The following is a 19049-nucleotide window of genomic DNA, read 5'->3' on the forward strand; positions in this document are numbered from 1 at the left end:
CTTACACTTTCCATCTTCTGGCACAGAAACCTTGCCTCTTTCTGATGGCCCTGCCTCTCTTGCCATCTCTTCTAAGATGGATGCACCACCCCCTGACTCAGTGGTCACAATACTTCTTAATCCTGTTGACCACTTCCAAATTTTCCCTCCATCCGCAGCATCTCTTCCTTTAGGTTCACAATGCCCAATCTGATCACCCAATCCTGATCCTGGTGGCCATTGTCTATGGATCTCCAGGACATTCTCCTTCCTTCCTCAATGAGTTCAGTAACTTTCTGGCATTTAAAGCTCTTCAAACCTTGGCCCCTTTCTACCTTTCTAGTCTTCTTATACTTTACCTCCTTCCATGAAATCCTTAATATATTTCATCTCTCATCTCCATGCCTTTGCCCTGGCTGCCCCTCATGCCTGGAATGCTTTTTCTCCTCATCTCTGAGTCCTAGCTTCTTTCAAGACTCAGTTCAAATTCCATCTTTTGCAGGAGGACTGTTCTTGTTGCCCCAACTATTAGTGTTTTCCCCCTGAGATGACCTCCAATTTACTCTGTATATTGTATTTGTTGTTCAGTCCTTTTTCAGTTATGTCCAGCTCTTCATGTTCCCATTTAGGGTTTTCTTGGCAAAGACACTAAGGTGGTTTGCTATTTCCTCCTCCAGTACATTTTACAGATGAAGAAACTGAGGCAAGTGAGATTAAGGGTCACATAGCTAATAAGTGTCTAAAGCCAGACTTGCTCTGGTGCTCTATCCTCTGGGTAACCTAGCTGCCATGTTGTATTTACTTGGTTATTTAAACACAGCCTCTCCCATTGGAATGAAAACTCCTTGAGAAACTGTTTTTGCCTCTCCTTGTATCCTTGACACTTAGCACAATACCTGTTACAGACTAAGTCCTTAGTAACTTGACTGACTGATTGGTCAGTCTAAGAATAAAATCCTCCAGTGAGGGGAACCCACCACCTCCTGAAACAACTCATTCCACTTTGGAACAGCTCTCATGGTGAGCAAGTTTGTCCTGACATCAATCCTCAAAGGGCTATTCTGCTGCTTCTCCCCAGTGTTTCTGATTCTGCCCTCTGGAGCCAAATGGAACAAGTCTAATCCTGCTTCCACTTGGCACCTCTTCATATATTTGACACAGCAGTCATGTTCCCTACCCACCACTCAGTCCCCTTATTTGTAAAATGGGAATAACAAGCACTCTCCGCTTCTTCTAGCTGGAAAGAGAAAAGAGCTCACCCAACTTCACAATGTGAATTATTCTATTATCCTGCAAATATTTTGGACAGAGAAACCACCAGACTCAAGAACTGTCAGAGTTAATCATTAACACTTCAAATCCCTCATTTCAGGGATGAGAAGCTGGACTTGTTTCTAAGATCACATAGCTAATTAGCAGAGCCCAAACCAGATGCAGGGCATCTCATCATTCCAGTCATTTTTCCATTATTAAACTTTTTTAAAATATTGCTTTCTTAATGACATTAACAAACACCAACTGAAATGAACATTTCTATATGCACAGTGAAATGGGGGTAAAGGATCACCCCCCCAAAAGTTTCCATTATGTATCATTTTTCATTTTAAGTGCAGAAGAAATTCAACATGGAATTTCCAAAGTTGTCCACATTGTCCATTTCCTTCTTTTTTCAACTGTGCATTTAAAAAGTTTCAATGACTTTTTTACTTCCTCTTTCTTCTTTTGTAAAATATATTTCCAACCTATTTTGTTAAATATTTCTGTTAACATGTAAAAAAGTTTTTAACGTTCATTTTTTAAAATGTAGAGCTCCAAATTCCCTACCCACCCCCCCCCATACTTCTGCACCCTTTGGGAAGGCAAACAATATACTGACTACATGCTGAAGTCATGCAAAATATATTTCCATATTAGCCATGCTCCTCCTTCCCTTCCTCCCTTCCATCCCAACCTCCTTCCGTCATTCATTTCCTTTTTTATTTTCTTGGTTTTATGGCATTGGAATGTATTTAAAGTTGATGGGAAGGGTGGATGATTGAGCTTTCACTAAATGAGTCTTGGCAAAACCAGCCCCAGATAGGAGTCTGCGGTAAGCAGCCAACTCTCATTTTGGTTCCTTCTTTGCTTTTTTCAGCCTCCTTCACAAAGCTCAATTTCCCACTGATTCACAGTCACACAAGTTTGTCAATGCCCATTTTATAGATGAGAAAAGGAAAGGAGCTGAATGACTTGGCAGGATCTCTGAGCAGAAAGGGACCTCAGAGGGGAGCTTACCTAATTTATTGCCAACCCAAGCCCCACATCCTTTTATGGACAAGAGGCTGAACTTTCAGACCTTGGGTTAAAGGAAGAGCCATTTGTGACTTCTTGCTCCTCGTTCGGTCCTCTGGGACCCAAAAGAACAAATCTGGTCCCTCCTCCACCTGGTAGGCCTTCACCTCCTGGACCTTGGCCAAATCTTCCCACTTCTTGTCCCCCAGCCTCCTGTTCCTCAGCTTAATGTTCCCAGTCTTCCATTCTTCCAGTTATCTCCATTTGGCACCATTAAGAACTTTCTTTCTTGGGCATGATGGGCTGTGCAGAGGCTGGCTAATAGCATCCCCATCCATGGGGGAGTAGATCAGGACCTCAGGCATCCTGGGCCATATTTGCTGTTAGTAACTCCTAGCAGCCAGGCCCCCAGTGGGCAGCCCTGTGATGGCTGCACGTTTCAAGGAGGTGACTCCTGATTGGTTGAGAGACTTTGGTCAGAGAAGGGCCTGTGTTCCGAGAAGACAGACAGTAGGACCTAGGAAGAGGGAGGCAGCCCTTGCACTGATCCTGGAGCTCTTAAGGCTTAGAATATAGAAGGAAAGTGGCACTTGCCATCCCCAGGTAGAGATGGTAGGCATGACTAGGTCTCAGGAAGGACCACGACCAGGCTAGAGTTCCTCTCTCAAAACTGCTCTTTTCCCCTTGGGTGCCCAGGGGAGCTGGTTCTTTTTACCCAGCTTCTTCTCTGTTTCTGGTGGGTTCAACAGCACCCTGCCGCTCTTCCACCCCTGCCGGATGATCACTTGCCAGCCTCTTCTTGGAAATCATCGTGCATTCTTTATTGTCAAAGATTCTATTTTCACTGCACAAGAGGTATTTTTTTGGAGAGATTTGCATGTTTGTACTGACTGAGGAATTTCCCCCAAGAAGTCCACACACTGAAGGTCTTCCCTTATATATCTCATTACCAAGAGAAGGATTTCCCCTCTTTTCCATTTATAATTCTCATTAAATATACCATGATCCTCCAAGCATCCTGATTCTCCCTTGAATCTTGGCAACTAGGGGATGCAGTAGATAGCACAATGAGGCTGGTGTCAGGAAGATCTGAGTTCACATCTGGCCTCAGACACTAGCTGTATGATCTTAGGCAAGTTGTTTAACCTCTGTCTGCCTCAGTTTCCTCATCTGTCAAATGGTGATAATAAGAGTACTTAACTCACAGACTTAGGAGGATTAAGTGAGATGTATCTGAAAGTTCTTTGCAAACCTTAGAATGTTATGTAATGAAGTTATTATTATCACTGAATGGGGCCCAGCTTTCCAGCCACTTCACTGTCTAGTTCAAGGAGTCTCAAGAAGACAAATGTGCTAGTGGCCTGGCAGAAGGCAGAAGATGTGGGCATCTGGTTAATGAAATATCTCTCCCAACTCCTCACTTCCAGTTTCTCTAACAGCAATGACTCTGGCTTTCTCAGCATTCCAGTTTTCTTCCAGCTTGTTGATTATCCTTCTAAAATGTGGCAGCCAGATCTCTGGGTACCATTCTGTTGGCAGACAGGGGGATTCCAAGGAGAATCTCATGGCAGGCATCTCGCCCTGCCTCTGCCTCACGGAATCCCTTCTTGCCTTCCAGAGGCACCTCATTCATCATCTTCAACATCTGCAGCATCAAATGAATCCCTTCATGCCTTATCTTGACTTAGAAAATCACCAATCAACAGTATCTAAGTTATATTGTATTTATATTATTTTTGTAACATTTTCCAATTCCATGTTGGTCTGATTGGGATAGTGGTGAGTTTGACCCCTTTATTGTATACAAGATCTTTCTTGATTTCAACTCCACCTTCCCTACAGTTGCTAATGTCCTCCCTTCTAATTACTTTGCACTTAATACTTTTCATTTGCACCTATTCACTTTATTCTTTATATTCTTTAGTATTAAAATTTATATTTATTTTATATTATTTCTTTACATTCTTAAATGTATACTTGTCATCCTCATTAGAATATAAACTCCTGGGTCAGCTAGGTGGCTCAGTGGATAGAGAACCAGGGCTGGAAATGGGAGGTCCTGGGCTCAAATCTGACCTTAGAAACTTCCTAGCTGTATGACCCTGGGCAAGTCACTTGAACCCATTTGCCAAGCCTTTACCACTGTTCTGCGTTGGAACTGGTACATAGTATTGATTGTAAGACAGAAGAAAGGGTATATATATATATATACCCTACATATATATATATATATAAACTCCTTGATAGTAGGGGTTAATTATTTGATTGATTTTTATCTCTAGTGCCTGGCACATAGTAGGTGCTCAATAAATGCCAGTTGATAAATGATTGACATGATGTTTCTCTTAAGAGAAATTCTTGTGCAAATACAGAAGCTGCATGAGGAGCCACAAGTTTGGGGATATTTACCTGGAGGAGTTGGATGTATCCATGGGTGCATGGTAGACACTTTCTGTGATTCTTTGGTGTAGCTGACTTGCTTCTGTCAAAGAAAAAGGGGGGGGGGACCTTTAATCATCCAGAAATTTACTGCTTAATTTTATTAATTAATAAGGTAGTTAATCACTTGATGACTGTAGTAATCAGGTATCATTTTGTCATGCCTTCTACAGAATGGATCCTCCAGTTCAGCAGGGCACGCAGGGCAGCCCCTTCCTCACTTGCCCCTTGGCTGCTCTCCTGGACTTCATCATGACCTCCAGAATGGCATCCTCTCCCAAGATCTGGAGCTCGTGCCACCCCAGACCCTCCTGGCCCCGGATCCCCCCCTCTACCCTTTTGGCCCCCCTTTCCCAAGGCTCAGAGGTCTGATGATCCAAGGGTCATGTGGCTGGTAAGGGCCACAGATGAGCCGCTCCATTCTGAACTCTCAACAGACTGTAATAATCATGATGGCCAGCGTTCGTAGAGCACCTACCATGTGCTGGGCTCTACCCCTAAGGGCCTAAGAGCCGGAGCACAAGCTTCAGATCTTGGGAGAGGACGAGATTCTGGAAGGCATGATGAAGTCCAGGAGAGCAGCCAAGGGGGAAGTGGGGAGGGGTCTGCCCTCCTTCACTGAAGGATTGGAAAGAGCTCTCCCTTGTCCACCATTCTCCAGAAGGCATCATGAAATATCTCACTTAATCCTCACAACACCCCAGGGAGGGAGGTACTGCTATCATCCACATTTTACAGATGAGGAAACTGAGGCAGACAGCAATTAAGTGACTTGCCCAGGGTTCACAGTGTTAAGAACTTGAGGTGGCATTTACACTCAGGTGCTCCTGAACTAAGACTCGGTACTTTATGCCCTAAACCACCTAGTTTTCCCCTGGGCTAAGGGATGGGGACTAGACCTGTGATTTCACTGGTAGATGAAGCTCCTTCTGCCAGGCTGGCACCTTATTTGTCACCATGTAGAATCTTAAAGAGTTGTGTCTTGCCAGAGATCAGACAGCCAGGCATCTGAAGGCTGGCAAAACACTCAAGAGGCAGGGTTTCATTGTCTGGCAGGGGCTCCCACAGCCCCATTTTATGAATGAAGAAGCGGAGGCTCTGTGAGGTGAAGGGACTTGCCCAGGGTCACACACTACTATAGTGTCCCTGGCTCCTTGCTCGGCTCCCAAGAGGGAGGGGTGCTGGGCGCCCCTCAGGCAAAGGTTGGGGGTGGCTGTCCATCTGGGGTACTTCTATACTTCACAGGGAAGCCAAATCAGGGGGAAAGAGGCCGAGGCCCCTGCTCTGGAAGGAATACTCACACAACCCTGGGCTCCGGGCTATGATGAAGATGTGGTCCCCATTCTCCCCCCACCCCCAACCCCCCTGGTGAGGCAGAGGAGGATGCTCCTGGTCTGGGATGCAGCAGCATTTCAGTCACTGCTGTATCTTCACATTGAATATCCCTTGGTAAAAGCTAATAGATGAGGGACAGCTGGGTGGCCCAGTGGATTGAGTCAGACCTAGAGATCCTGGGTTCAAATGTAGCCTTGGTGCCTTCCTCACTGTGTGACTCTGGGCAGCCTAGCCCTTCCCACTCTTCTGCCTTGGAGCCAATACTCAGTCCTGATTCTAAGACAGAAAGTCAAGGGTTAAAAAAAGAAGGTGAGCTCCTCGGCAAGGGCTGTTTTCGCCTTTCTGCTTCCCCCAGTGCCTGGCTTCATAGATGTGTTGATTGTCAGACTATATCAACACTTGAAATGCATGGTGAGGGGCAGCCAGATGGCACGGTGGATGGAGTGCCAGGCCTGGATTTGGGAGAACTTGTCTTCAATATGACCTCAGACATTTCCTACCTATGGGACCCTGGGCAAGTCTACCTCACCTTGTTTGCCCTTCTGTCTCAGAGCTGTTACTAAGACGGAGAGTAAGGGTTCAAAAAGAAAATAAAATGCATGGTGATGGCGTAGCAGCAGAGCAGAAGAGCTATTTTTTGTAATTGAATAACAGCTTTGGGATGAATTTGAATAATGGGACTAAGGAGCTAGAAAGGGCCTTCATGGCCAGATTCTTTGACTCCACAGCTAGGATGTCTTCACACTGAACCACATTCCACCACTGCCACTGGGATCCTGATCTTTATCTCTTTCCCCTTCTTCCTCCTCCTCCTCTCTATCCTCCTTCCCCTTCTCTCCATCTTCCTCCTCCTCCTCTCCATCCTCCTTCCCCTTCTCTCCATCTTCCTCCTCCTCCTCTCCATCCTCCTTCCCCTTCTCTCCATCTTCCTCCTCCTCCTCTCCATCCTCCTTCCCCTTCTCTCCATCTTCCTCCTCCTCCTCTCCATCCTCCTTCCCCTTCTCTCCATCTTCCTCCTCCTCCTCTCCATCCTCCTTTCCCTTCTCTCCATCTTCCTCCTCCTCCTCTCCATCCTCCTTCCCCTTCTCTCCATCTTCCTCCTCCTCCTCTCCATCCTCCTTCCCCTCCTCTCCATCTTCCTCCTCCTCCTCTCCATCCTCCTTCCCCTCCTCTCTATCTTCCTCCTCCTCCTCTCCATCCTCCTTCCCCTTCTCTCCATCTTCCTCTTCCTCCTCTCCATCCTCCTTCCCCTTCTCTCCATCTTCCTCCTCCTCCTCTCCATCCTCCTTTCCCTTCTCTCCATCTTCCTCCTCCTCCTCCTCCTCTCCATCCTCCTTCCCCTTCTCTCCATCTTCCTCCTCCTTCTCCTCAGCCCTCCTCTTCCAAATACACTGCTTATTTCTGACTCAAAGCCTTTGTTTGGGCCAATCCCTCTGCCTGGATACATTCACCTTCAATCCTTTCCTCATCTGCTGTCTTTCCAGATCTAGTCCAGGTAATCATAGTGAACCGTGCCAGCCCCCAACCATCTCCACCCCCTCTGAAGTCCTTCCCCCAAGCAGTCCTCATGTTTAAACACCAACATCTGCTTTGTATTCTTAATGGTTCCACAAAAGGGTTCATGTCAGAAGCAGATTGGGACTCAGGAGACCCCAGTTCTAGTTCTAGCCCTGCTACAAATTCTTTGTGTGACCCTGGCCAAGTCACTCTACTCCTCTGCAGCTCCCTTGTCTCGCCTGTAAAAGGAGGGCAGTGGAGAACACGGGCTCTAAGGATTCTTGTGAATTCTGGGCTTGTCCATGGTTTCCCTGTCTTGTCGTGGGCTTTTCTCTATTTGTTGGCATGGCCACATTTATTTGAGTAAATGAATGGATGAATAGAAATGTCTTGGACTGATTTACCCCACAGATAGGGTACCAATTTTCCTGTCTGGCGACTCTCATTTCAATTCTAGAACTAGACTCTTACCTCAGTTCTAGAACTAGACCCTTAACCTCGACCTTTTTGCCTCAGTCTCCCTTATCTATAATATAGGGCTAATACCAGCCCTGCCTCCCAAGGTGGTTGCAAGGATACAATGAGACGTGCATTTGGAGGGCCTTCTTCTGGCAGGGGGAACGAGCCCCTGTCCTGATCAGCGCTGTGCACGCAGGAGACGGGGAGCGTCCTGGGGTGCTCTAGTCCAACCCTTCCTTTTACAGAAGAGGAGACTGAGTCCACAGAAGGGATGAGCCTGCGGTCACAGACGCTGCCATGCTTGGAGCTCACATTAGAGCTTGGGTCTCTCCATTCCAGAGTGGGCTTTCAGGCCCCTTTTCCCTCTATATTTTGTGACTTTGCTCTGAGTGAATGGTGACAGGGAGGGACTGCCACAGAAGACTCCCGGAGGAGAGAAGTCAAGAAGCGATGCCCTACCTCTGCAAGCTTCCAGTTGTCCCGTCAAGACTTTTCGGATCTCAGAAACCCAGAGGTTTTTCAATTCTACGGAAGATGCCTGCACAGAGAGAATCACAGAAAGAAACTCTATGGACATCAGACCAAACCAAATATGAATGCCATCACTTTGGGGAACTAGACCCCTTTTGTGTCCAGGGGTTACAGTTTCCCCTCAGGGACTCTTTGAATAGTCGATCAGCCAACAAGCATTTATTCAATGCTTCTATGTACTAGGCACTATGTTAATAAATGATTGTTTGATGACCTAAGAGAAGCCCAAAAGCCTTTCACAGTCATGAACTGTGACTACAGTAGAAATAGAAAGTTTGGAGAGTGAAAGCATGGGGCTTACCTGAATGATGTACACTTCTTCTCTACCATTATACCAAATTTCAAACTTCTTGTTGTCTCCCTTCACGTTTTCTGTGATGCCAACCATGCTCATCTAAGGGCAGAAGAGAACAGAAATTCTTGGGACTGCTGCTTTCTATTTTCCAGGCAGAATTTCCCTGGTCACATCTCAGCTTTTCTTTCCCATGCCGTCCAGTCTCTCAGTCTCTGTCTTTCTTTCTATGTGTGTCTCTCGTCTGACTTTCTGCCTCTTTTGGTGGCTTTTTCTCTGGCTATTTCTTTCTAGCTCTATTTTTCTCTAGCTCAGTTTCTTCCTTTGGTGTGAATTGGTACATCCATTCTGGAAATAATATATATATATATATATATATATTTTGCTAAACTGATCACACCGAACAACATTATAAATCAATCAACAAATAATTAATAAGTACCTACTGTATGCCAATTTCTGTGTTAGAAGATAGGAGTAATAGAACAGTTTTTTAAAAAATCCTTGCTCTCAAACAGCATTGTATTTTGTTGAGGGGAAAAAACAAGCACCTACATAACATATGCAGAATAAAAATAAAATAAATACCAGGGAATTAAACACAAAGTATTTATGTAATAGTCAGGAAGCGAAAGCCCTAGCAAACTGTTGGGGAGAATCAGGAAAGGCTTTGTGTAGAGGATGGAAAGAAAACAACTCTAATCATCTACAATCATTTATTTATCTCCTACATATGCTGGGTACCTGAGATACAAGTACAAAGAATGAAACCTGTGTTTCTTGCAAGGAGTTTGAATTCTATAAGGAAAATCATGTTGGCATCTGTGTGGGTTAGAGAGAAAATACAAAGCAGAAAAACTCATTACGAATCTATTGTCATAATTCCAGGTCAAAAAGGGTAAGAATTTGAGCTTGAGTGAAAGTGAACTTAGAGAAGGGAAAATACAAGAGATTTGATCAAGATAGAAACAAGATTTAAGAACTGACTGGATATGTGTGTAGACAGAGGGAGAGCGATGTGTCAAGGATGTAGCCAATATTATGGACATAGGAGACTGGAAAGATGACAGATTCAGACTTTGCTGACAAAAAAACAGAACTAAAAAGAAAGTCTGATGAGAAAATTTGACACTCAAAGGAAATATCAAAAGGTAGAGTGAAAACTTAACAGTTTTGATACGGGTGAATTGAGTACATTCATATCTGGGAAGCTGATAATCAAAATAATTAATATATCTATGATAATTGAGATATTAAAGGTACTTAAAGTATGCAAGGTACTTAAGTACTTAAGATATTTAAGAATTTTATAATTATTAGAGGAATGAAAAGGAGTATACAAGGAATTAAGGAAGCTAAATAAGATGGGCTGATATTTAAAAAATAATAACAATAATCAAAAAGCCCACGGAATGGGAAAAAGAAACAAATGGGGAGAAAAGAAAAGACAGAAGGGGATAAATTGTCATGAAGAGGAGCATAATAAAGAAATATAGTGGAGGAGATGGGGGAGTGAACTATGCTTGAACCTTACTCTCAACAGAATTAGATGGAAGTGGGAATAACACCTGCACTCAGTCAGCTGTAGAATTTTACCTTAATTTACAGGGAAATAGGAGGGTAAGGGGAATAAGGGGTAGGGGGTGTGGACAAATATGAAGGTGAATTGGAGAGGTGGTCATTGAAAACAAAACATCTGTGAACAGGGAAAAGCTAAAAGGAGAGAAAGAAGAGTAACAGAGAAAATAATATGGAGGGAAACATGATTAGTAATCAATACTACAAATGTGAATATGATGAACTCACCCATAAAATTGAAAACAGAGTGAATTAAAAATAAGAGTCTCACAATATGTTGTCTATAAGAAACACATTTAAAACAGGGAGACACACACAGAGTAAAAGTCAGAGGCTGGAGCAGAATCTACTATGCCTCAGTTAAAGTAAAAAAAGCAGGAGTAGCTATTTCAGACAAAGCAAAGTAAAACTAGATCTAATCAAAAGAGATAAGGAAGGCAATTCCATCCTGATAAAAGGCATCATAAACAATGAAACAATATTAATGCTAAATATATAGGCACCAAATGGCTAACATCCAGATTCCTAGAGGAAAAGTTACATGAATTATGGGAGGAAATAGATTGTAAGGCCTCTTAGAAGTAGATAAATCCAACCAAAAAATAAACAAGAAAGAAGATAGGGAGGTAAATGACAGAGCCCTCAATAGTAATAGAATCCTTTTTTTTTTTTTAAACTGAGTCTGGGTCTTCCTATTTTGTGTGCAGACTGAAAGCACATCAGCCACTCATGGGACCAGTCCTCATACAAATAGGTATGGAAGCTTTGACCTGCTCTGTTTCTGCTTCTGGGCAGGTTGTTTTGAGCCCAACACTCCTACGTCCTGGTGACACCCTTTTCAGCCTTTCCAGCAGCAGAGATTACAGGTATGGGCTACTAACATCCAGCAATAGAGATATTCTTACTGCTTAGAAGACTCAAAATCAAAGGGAAGGGGCCCAGCCTTTTCCCTCAACCTTCCTTCTATAACTTTTCCTTTCTCTGTTTGTTTTCAGCCAAAGACTGCAATCACATTGTGGCTCAGCCCATGGTCTTTGGGGAGAATGATGGCTAACGCATTCATCAGCTATGGCCAATGTGGTGATGAACCTCTCAACCAGACAGCGGATGCATAGCTAGTCCAGCCCCAGAATCTTTCCATTGGTCCAAACTTGGACTCCCCTGGCAAGAGCCCTGGTTCTCTTCTTCACAACATGATGAAGTATCAGTCTTTTTAGTGGAGGCTCTCAGGAAAAATAAGACCTATGTGAACTTCTGTCTAATTTGACTTTTCCATGAGGCAAGCTTATCCAGGACACAGACCATGCCTTTCTCAAGGCATGCCTAGTCTAGTTTAAACATTTCAATGCTATTCTTAATGAAAAAATAATCTATATTTTCAGAGTCCCAAGAGACCGGGTAGCAAACAAAAGCTGTGCATTGAAGAGCAGACTTAGAAAGGAAGAAGAGTTATCTTGTAAATGAAGAAATTACTGACAGTTCTCTCTTTTGCAAGGACCTGGCATATTCCTCTTTCATCCATCTCTGCTAGTCAACACTTATAAATGACTAGTGGTCTTATTTCCTCCCCAACTGTCACCTTTTTCTATGGGGATGGGGTAGAGCCTCAACGAATTAACACCTTTAAACATCTCCTTGAGCAACGTGTCTAGCTTCTGCTGGCTCTGAGCAGGTCCAGAGACCTGTTTGTTTGTTTTTTTTTAATATCCATTAAGGTTTGTAAAGAGTTTCACAAGCACCAGCTCACCTGAGCCTCACAATTGTCCTATAAGGCAACTGTTGCTAATCTGACTGTTTTTTCCCATTTTATGGAGGAAGAAACTGAGGTTCAGAGAGGGCTGGAAACTTTGCCCAGGGTCATAGTAAGTTGTAGATTTTGAACCCAGGTCTCTGTTCTCTGGGAAACTCTCTAAGATTATGGACTGGAGAGAAGGGGCCAATTTGTATGGGAAGAGGACGTTTCTTGGCTTAGTAGTCTGTAAGGTTAATCACACAACTATTCCAGTCTCTAACATGGAGATGATAGTAGTAATTAGCTCTCAAGGTTCTTGTGAAACTCCCTGAAATCAAGAGATGAACCCACTGTAAGGACCCCGGAGAGCTCTTCCTAGAGCTTCCATGGAAGAAAGACTCCCAGGGGGCAGCTGGGTAGCTCAGTGGATTGAGAGCCAGTCCTAGAGACGGGAGGTTCTAGGTTCAAATCTGGCCTCAGACACTTCCCAGCTGTGTGACCCTGGGCAAGTCACTTGACCCCCATTGCCTAGCCCTTACCACTCTTCTGCCTTGGAGCCAATAAACAGTATTGACTCCAAGATGGAAGGTAAGGGTTGAAAAAAAAAAGAAAGACTCCCAAGCCAGCCACATGGAAGTCCTGTCCACAACACTGGAGATTTCTTCTCCCATACTCCCAGCACAGGATACCTGTGTGTCCCCCTTCCTGCCTTTTAGCTCCCATTTACTAGAGTCTTCCCCCACTAGAATGTCAGCTCCCTGAGGGCAGGGAGTATTTTTATTTCTTCTAAATAATAAATGCCTGTGGACTGACTGAGAACCAAATTGTGTATACATGGCACAGTGCAAACCTAAAAATGCAATATGAATATATATTTTAAAATATGAACATACATAAAAAAGATAAAAATACCTGTCTGTACTCTTTGGACAGTTGCATGTTTCTATCTGTCCTGCTGGCTGAATTCCCTTGTATTTACTGATTTCCCCACTAGAGTAGGAACTCCTTCACATCAGGGATTGGGTTACTTTCCCCAATTATATCCCCAGCACTTAACAGAGAACCTGGCACAAAATAAGTACTTATATGGGACTTTGTGGATATGGTTAGTTTGGGGAAACTCTCTCCCCCCCTTTTAAAAATCTTTATTATAAAAGAGAGTATTCTGGAGGAGAGCACAGGGAAAGGTATATTGAGAAATACTGGTGACATAACAAAAGATGTTGATAACTAAAAAAAAAATGTTTATGTTGTAATGGTGATTAACCATGAAAGATATGGCTGTTCTGATCAATAAGATGATTCATGACATTTCCAAAGGACTTATTATGGAAAAAAGCTCTCCACCTCCAGAGAGAGAACTGATGACCTCTGAGTGCAAACTAAAGAATCATTTTATCATTTAATTTTTTTTATTATGGCTTTTAAAATGATGGGTAATATGGAATTGTTTTACATGAAAAAATAAAATGCTTTAAAAATAAAGCAATACAGAGGCAATTAGGTAGCAAAGTAGATAAAACACTACCTAATGTATAATTCCCCACTAATACACTAACTGTGCCAGGCCTGGAGCCAGGAAGTCTTGGGTTAAAATCTAGCCTCACATACTTCCTAGTTGTGTGACCCTGGGCAAGTCACTTAACCCCAACTGTCTAGTCCTTACTACTCCTCTGCCTTGGGATGAATGCCAAGTATGGACAAGACAGAAGAAGGCAAAGGTTTTTTAAAAAGTAAGGTAATACGGACATCAGTTTCTCTCAGGCGGTTTCAATGAACAGCCTTCGCTCCAATATTTGGTCCTAGAGAAGGGTCTGGCCACTAGAGCTCACTCTGTCCTTCTGCGAGGGAGCTCTCATTACCTTGAGGGAATTCTTAAAGCTGTACGAGGGAGACTTCTCGTGCCCGTCCACACTGTCCTCTCGCTTCTTACAGAAGAGCAGAAGCTTGGCGTAGAGGAAGAGGTGCCGCTGCATGGGTTTGAACCTGGCCAAGTCCTTGACCTTGTTGTGGCCCTTCTTGTGGTCGGTCCAGATGCTGAAGGAGCCCTGCATCAGCAGCTTACCCAGCTCGTGGAGGTCTCCCTGGGGACACAGAGAACAAGAAGGAGGCTCATTTCCTGGACGGAGAGAGGCTCCTCCTGGGATCAGAGAACCCAGCATCATCCACGTAGAGCCAGAAGGGACTGCAGAGGATCTCTCTGAAAACTCTTCATTTACTTGAAAAAAAAAATCCAAACCACGCTTTATGGGTCTCTTTTGTCTAACATCACAGACATAGTCTACCCCACTTGTGAATTTTAAAATTCTCCATCTTGCTAACTAACTGAATCCAGAGAATGAACTGTTTGCAGAAAGATATCTAAACCTTTTCACTACAGGAAGATCCAGAATGAACCTTGGGGTGTGGTTGATTGAACATGTTTTAATGTACACTCTTATGCCAAAGGGGACTGCCCCCTAATTGGCTTTTGTCAATGCGCCCAGCAAAACATTGGTTTGCTGTCTTTCTCTCTCCTCTATTTCCCCATATTTACAACTATTATAATTTTCCTCTTAGTGGGAAAAAATTTTTGTATACACTTACAGTTAGAAATTTTTGGGGTGCAGTATGCTTATGTTTAGTGATCAATTGGGGAGACTAGTCTCCCAATCATCATCAGGGGGGATTGTGAATTTTAAAAGTCTCCATCTTGGTCTAGCACCCAAAAATTGTGCACACCCACACTACACGGGCATGTGCTAGTCAATGACAAATCAGAAATAACTAACTGCCCACCTGGGCTGTCCTAAGCCAAGCTAGAGCCAACCATTGGCATTTGTGAGACACAGGAAGTGAGGTAGGGAACAGCCTCTGGAATTCGCTCACTTCCTGTGGAGAGAGCGAGACGGGAGTTGGTGTTAAGAGCTTGGACAGGAAGGACGCCCGCAGACAGCTTTCCTTCAGAGCGGTCACGTGAGTTAAGGACTGATTCTTTCCACCTGGGCCCTTTGGGCCTAAAACTCTCTCTCCTTGGTCAGAGGTTGAGTAGCCCCTTTCCCTTTTCTCTTCTCTCCCTCTCCTTTCCCTACTCCCAGTGTGATTAAACCTCCATAAACTTCACTCTGACTTGAGTGTTTCATTTTAGGAATTTCATAAGTAAATTCCTTGGCGGCCATTGTTCAATATTACATAAATCCTGTAGCCATACTTTAACCATTACAAGTGCTCATAACCTCTCCCAGAAGCCTAAAATTTCTACCAGTACACACTCTGGACAAAATCCTGCAAACAAAAGAACTCGAGGGGGAAGATCCATGACAGAGAGCGTGTCTGTGGATGGAAACCACCTTCCCTCCCAGGTGCAGCCCCTTCCTCTGGGACACCCGGGTGGAATTAGCTTCACTATCTCTTCAGCGAGGTGGCCCAGGGAATAGAGCCCTCCATTAGGAATCCAGAAGACCTGAGTTCAAATCTGACCTCAGGTACTTCACATAATTGCTATCTCAATCATCTGCAAAGTGAGCTGGAGAAGGAAATGGCAAGCCACTCTAGTATCTTTATCAAGAAAGCTCCCAATGGGCTTCTAAGGAATCAGAACAACAACAACAAATATATACACATATGCCTCTCATGTCTGTGTGTATTACCTCCCAGGGAAACTGAGGCAGTGAGGCGGCGTGGTGGCCTGGGTGCTGGACCTAGAATGTGGAGGACTTGGTTACAAATCCAGCCTCAGACACTTACTTACCCACGTGTGACCCTGTGCCCGTCATTGGATTTGTATCTGCCTCAGTTTGCTCATTTGTAAAATGAGGATAATAATCTTACCTACCTCCCAAGGTTGTTGTGAAGACCAAATGGGATATCTGTAAAGCGCATGACAAACCTTAGAGCACTCTATGCTTTCTGGCTCTTAATCTGCACCAATGGGACTGTGGCAGGAGTTATCTAAAGCAAGAGAAAATCTCAGAAAATCCCTACTTGGCATCGCCTGCCGTCTTCAGGGACCGGCAGGATTTCCTCTCTGTTTCTGCCTAGTGTGGGCTAATATTAAACGCACTTCATAAAGAGCAGCCATAGGGGAGGGCCCAGGAAGCAGCAGGGGTAGGTGCCCTGGAATAGACATTTTACTGGTGAAAATTCACCGAGTGAGTCACTCGTGGGATCTGGGGTCCCAGACCCAGGGCTGGAAGGGTCCTCAGAGGCCAGGGAGTCCACCACCCTCTCAGCTTCCAGCTCTGGATTTATGGCCCCAGGAGCCTGGGAGTGGACCACTTTGTGAATTATAAACAAACAGAAACACAAAGATTTTGATGGACACACACAATTTCCATAGTTTTGGAGAAGAAAACATCCACCAAAGTCTTTGAGTTTCCATTTTCAACCCTGTTGGGCTCCTTCGTTCCTTCCCACATTACAGCCAGAACGAGGAAGATGCCAAGCCAGTGTTCAAGCGGCCCAAGGTCGAGGCTGGCTAGTTCCCTGTCTGAGGCTTTTACTTCCCTGGGCCAATTTTTCCCTATGTAAAATGGAATTTGGACCACGTGCTCCACTCTCAAACTTCCAGAGACATTTCCAACTGCCCAGCTCGAGAAAGGGATGCGGTCCCAGGAGCATCCGTGCTCCCACACCCACGCTAGGGGCACAGTGGTGATGATGCCAAAGCAGAGAGCCAGAGCTCATCCTTCCAGGGGCCATAATGCGGCTCCCATCCAATCATGGAAAGACGATAAATCACCTTGCAGGCAAACAGGCTCGCGTTTGCCCAAACTGAATTAGAAGAGAGAGCCATTTCCTAACGCTTCACACATGCCTTCTCCTTATAATTTCCTCCTTTTTTATGTGATTTAATCTTGGAGGGCAGCATCTCATTCTGGCCGGAGGCCTTCCGGGTACCACTCGGGTATGTGAAAAAGGATATCTAATAAGAAGGCTTCTGTTTACAGAGAAAGAGAAAACACTAGAAAGCAGAGCCTCAATTTCTTTGGCAAATTCCAATGGCAAAATGGAGATGACAACAGCATTGACCCCAAAGGACTGTTGTAAAAATCAAATGAAATAAAATTGTTGAAAGTTCCGGGCACACATATACTATGATATAATATAAGTGATTTTTCCCATCCTCTCACTGAAAGGGTCCACATTATCATCATCATGTTACTATATAAAATCCTTCCCTGGTGCTTGTGTTTATCATAAGACAGATGGCGAGCTGGAGGAGACCTCAGAGGCCCCCGAGTCAGACCCACCCACCAAATAAGTCAACTAGTCAGTCAATGAACATTTACTATGCATCTACTATGTGCCAGGCATTGTGCTGAATGGCAAATGAGAAAACAAGTCCAGAGAGGTTCATAGGACCTCTTGGCACTACCTTAGAGGCAGGCAGATGGCATCATGCACAGAGTATTAGATTACGGTCAGAAAGATCTGAGTTTGAATTTTACCTTTGACACTTACTAGCTGGATAAGTACTGGACATCTCTGAACATCACTGCCTTCATTTATAAAATGGGGATGATAGTAACACCTCCTATGGTCCTGGTGAGGCTCAAATGAAAGGGGGATATTTTAAAACTTTGAAAATGTAAAGGGCTAAAAATGGATTTTTTTTAAAATGAAAAAGAATTCAATCAGCAACAGCAACCTAAAAAGGAATCCCAAAGCCCCATGTCTAAGCCTGAGATCTTGAGAAGATGCTCAAGTGCTTTGGGGGAGAGCCATGAAATCACAGGTTCCATCCACAACACGGAGCATCTTCATCTTCCTTCTCTGGGAAGACTCTACGCTGCTTCTGGGCAGGCTTTGTCCTGGGTTCCTGTGGCTTCAGGGAAGGAAGATGAAGAACAATCTATTTTTCAGGGAGGTGGAAGGGAAGAAATCCTCTCTCCTGGAGAAGGTCAGCAATTCAGTTCAGTGTTTAAGTGTTCAAGTCCTGCCTCAGACACACCGAGGCTGTGTGACCCTGGCCTATGGATATCTTGGTGTTCTTAGACAATCCTATGGGACTCTAAATGACAGAGGACGTGCTGATCTGGCTCAGGGAGGGCTGTTTCTCCTCTAGGAATTCCCTAGAATTAGGAAAATGAAATATGAAATATGGCCACAAGAGTCATCACTCTTGAAGGGAATTACTCTCCTTCCAGAGAGTAGATTCTTGATTCTCTCTTCTTTAAGCTGCCAAAAGGACAGCTACCTCGAGAGAAAAATAGCAGACCAGGCTATTGTTCCTCCTCTGGGGTTCAGAGAATTGTATGGGATGACAGTCCAGCTAAGGACTCATTTTTAAAAATTAATTTCAGACCCGTCAATAAGCACTGTTTAGTAAATGTGTGAAAAAATGATTTTTTTTTTACCAAGAAGAGAATTGGGATTTTCCCATTCTTAGTACCTAACAAAGCCATTTAAATATGGTTTTATATTCTTATGCTTTATATATAATTTACATTTATATATATGAATATTATTAATAGTATTTTATTATGGATAATAAATGAGTCTTTTATAATAATAAATGTTTATTATGTATAATAAATAAATATATTTCTATTTAAATATGACTATTGTTAATATTATTTTATTATAGAATAGTTTTATTATATATTAAATATAAGAATATTAATGTTTTATTATATAATAAATAACTTTTATTATATATAATAAATGACTTTTATTATCTATAATGAATATATTTAGATATAAGAAAATTATTTTATTATATAATAAATAGCTGTTTCATTATATATAAGTGACATATAATATAAAACATATTAACATAAGAATATTATTAATTTGTTATATAATAAAATAACTCCTTTATATTTATATAATCAATAATGGCTTTATTATGTAGAACTATTTCATTATATATAATAAATGTGTTTAAATGGAAAAATATTATTTTATTATACAATAAATGTTTCATTATATATAATAAATTACTGTTTTATCATA

At 43.2% G+C, this 19049-nt stretch overlaps 1 protein-coding gene across 1 annotated transcript in view; it reads right to left on the reverse strand.

Moving 5' to 3' along the window:
• The window catches only part of MCF2L2 (MCF.2 cell line derived transforming sequence-like 2), a 306817-nt gene that overhangs the window by 42798 nt on the left and 244970 nt on the right, over window positions 1-19049 (reverse strand). Inside the window, exons 22-25 of the mRNA XM_056808456.1 lie at window positions 13976-14197; window positions 8813-8905; window positions 8440-8518; window positions 4660-4732 (exon numbers count right to left, since the gene is read on the reverse strand). Of these exons, the coding sequence (XP_056664434.1) occupies window positions 4660-4732; window positions 8440-8518; window positions 8813-8905; window positions 13976-14197 (467 nt within the window). The remainder of the gene's footprint in view (window positions 1-4659; window positions 4733-8439; window positions 8519-8812; window positions 8906-13975; window positions 14198-19049) is intronic.

Source organism: Monodelphis domestica, chromosome 8 (assembly GCF_027887165.1).
Source record: "Monodelphis domestica isolate mMonDom1 chromosome 8, mMonDom1.pri, whole genome shotgun sequence".
Lineage (NCBI taxonomy): Eukaryota > Metazoa > Chordata > Mammalia > Didelphimorphia > Didelphidae > Monodelphis > Monodelphis domestica.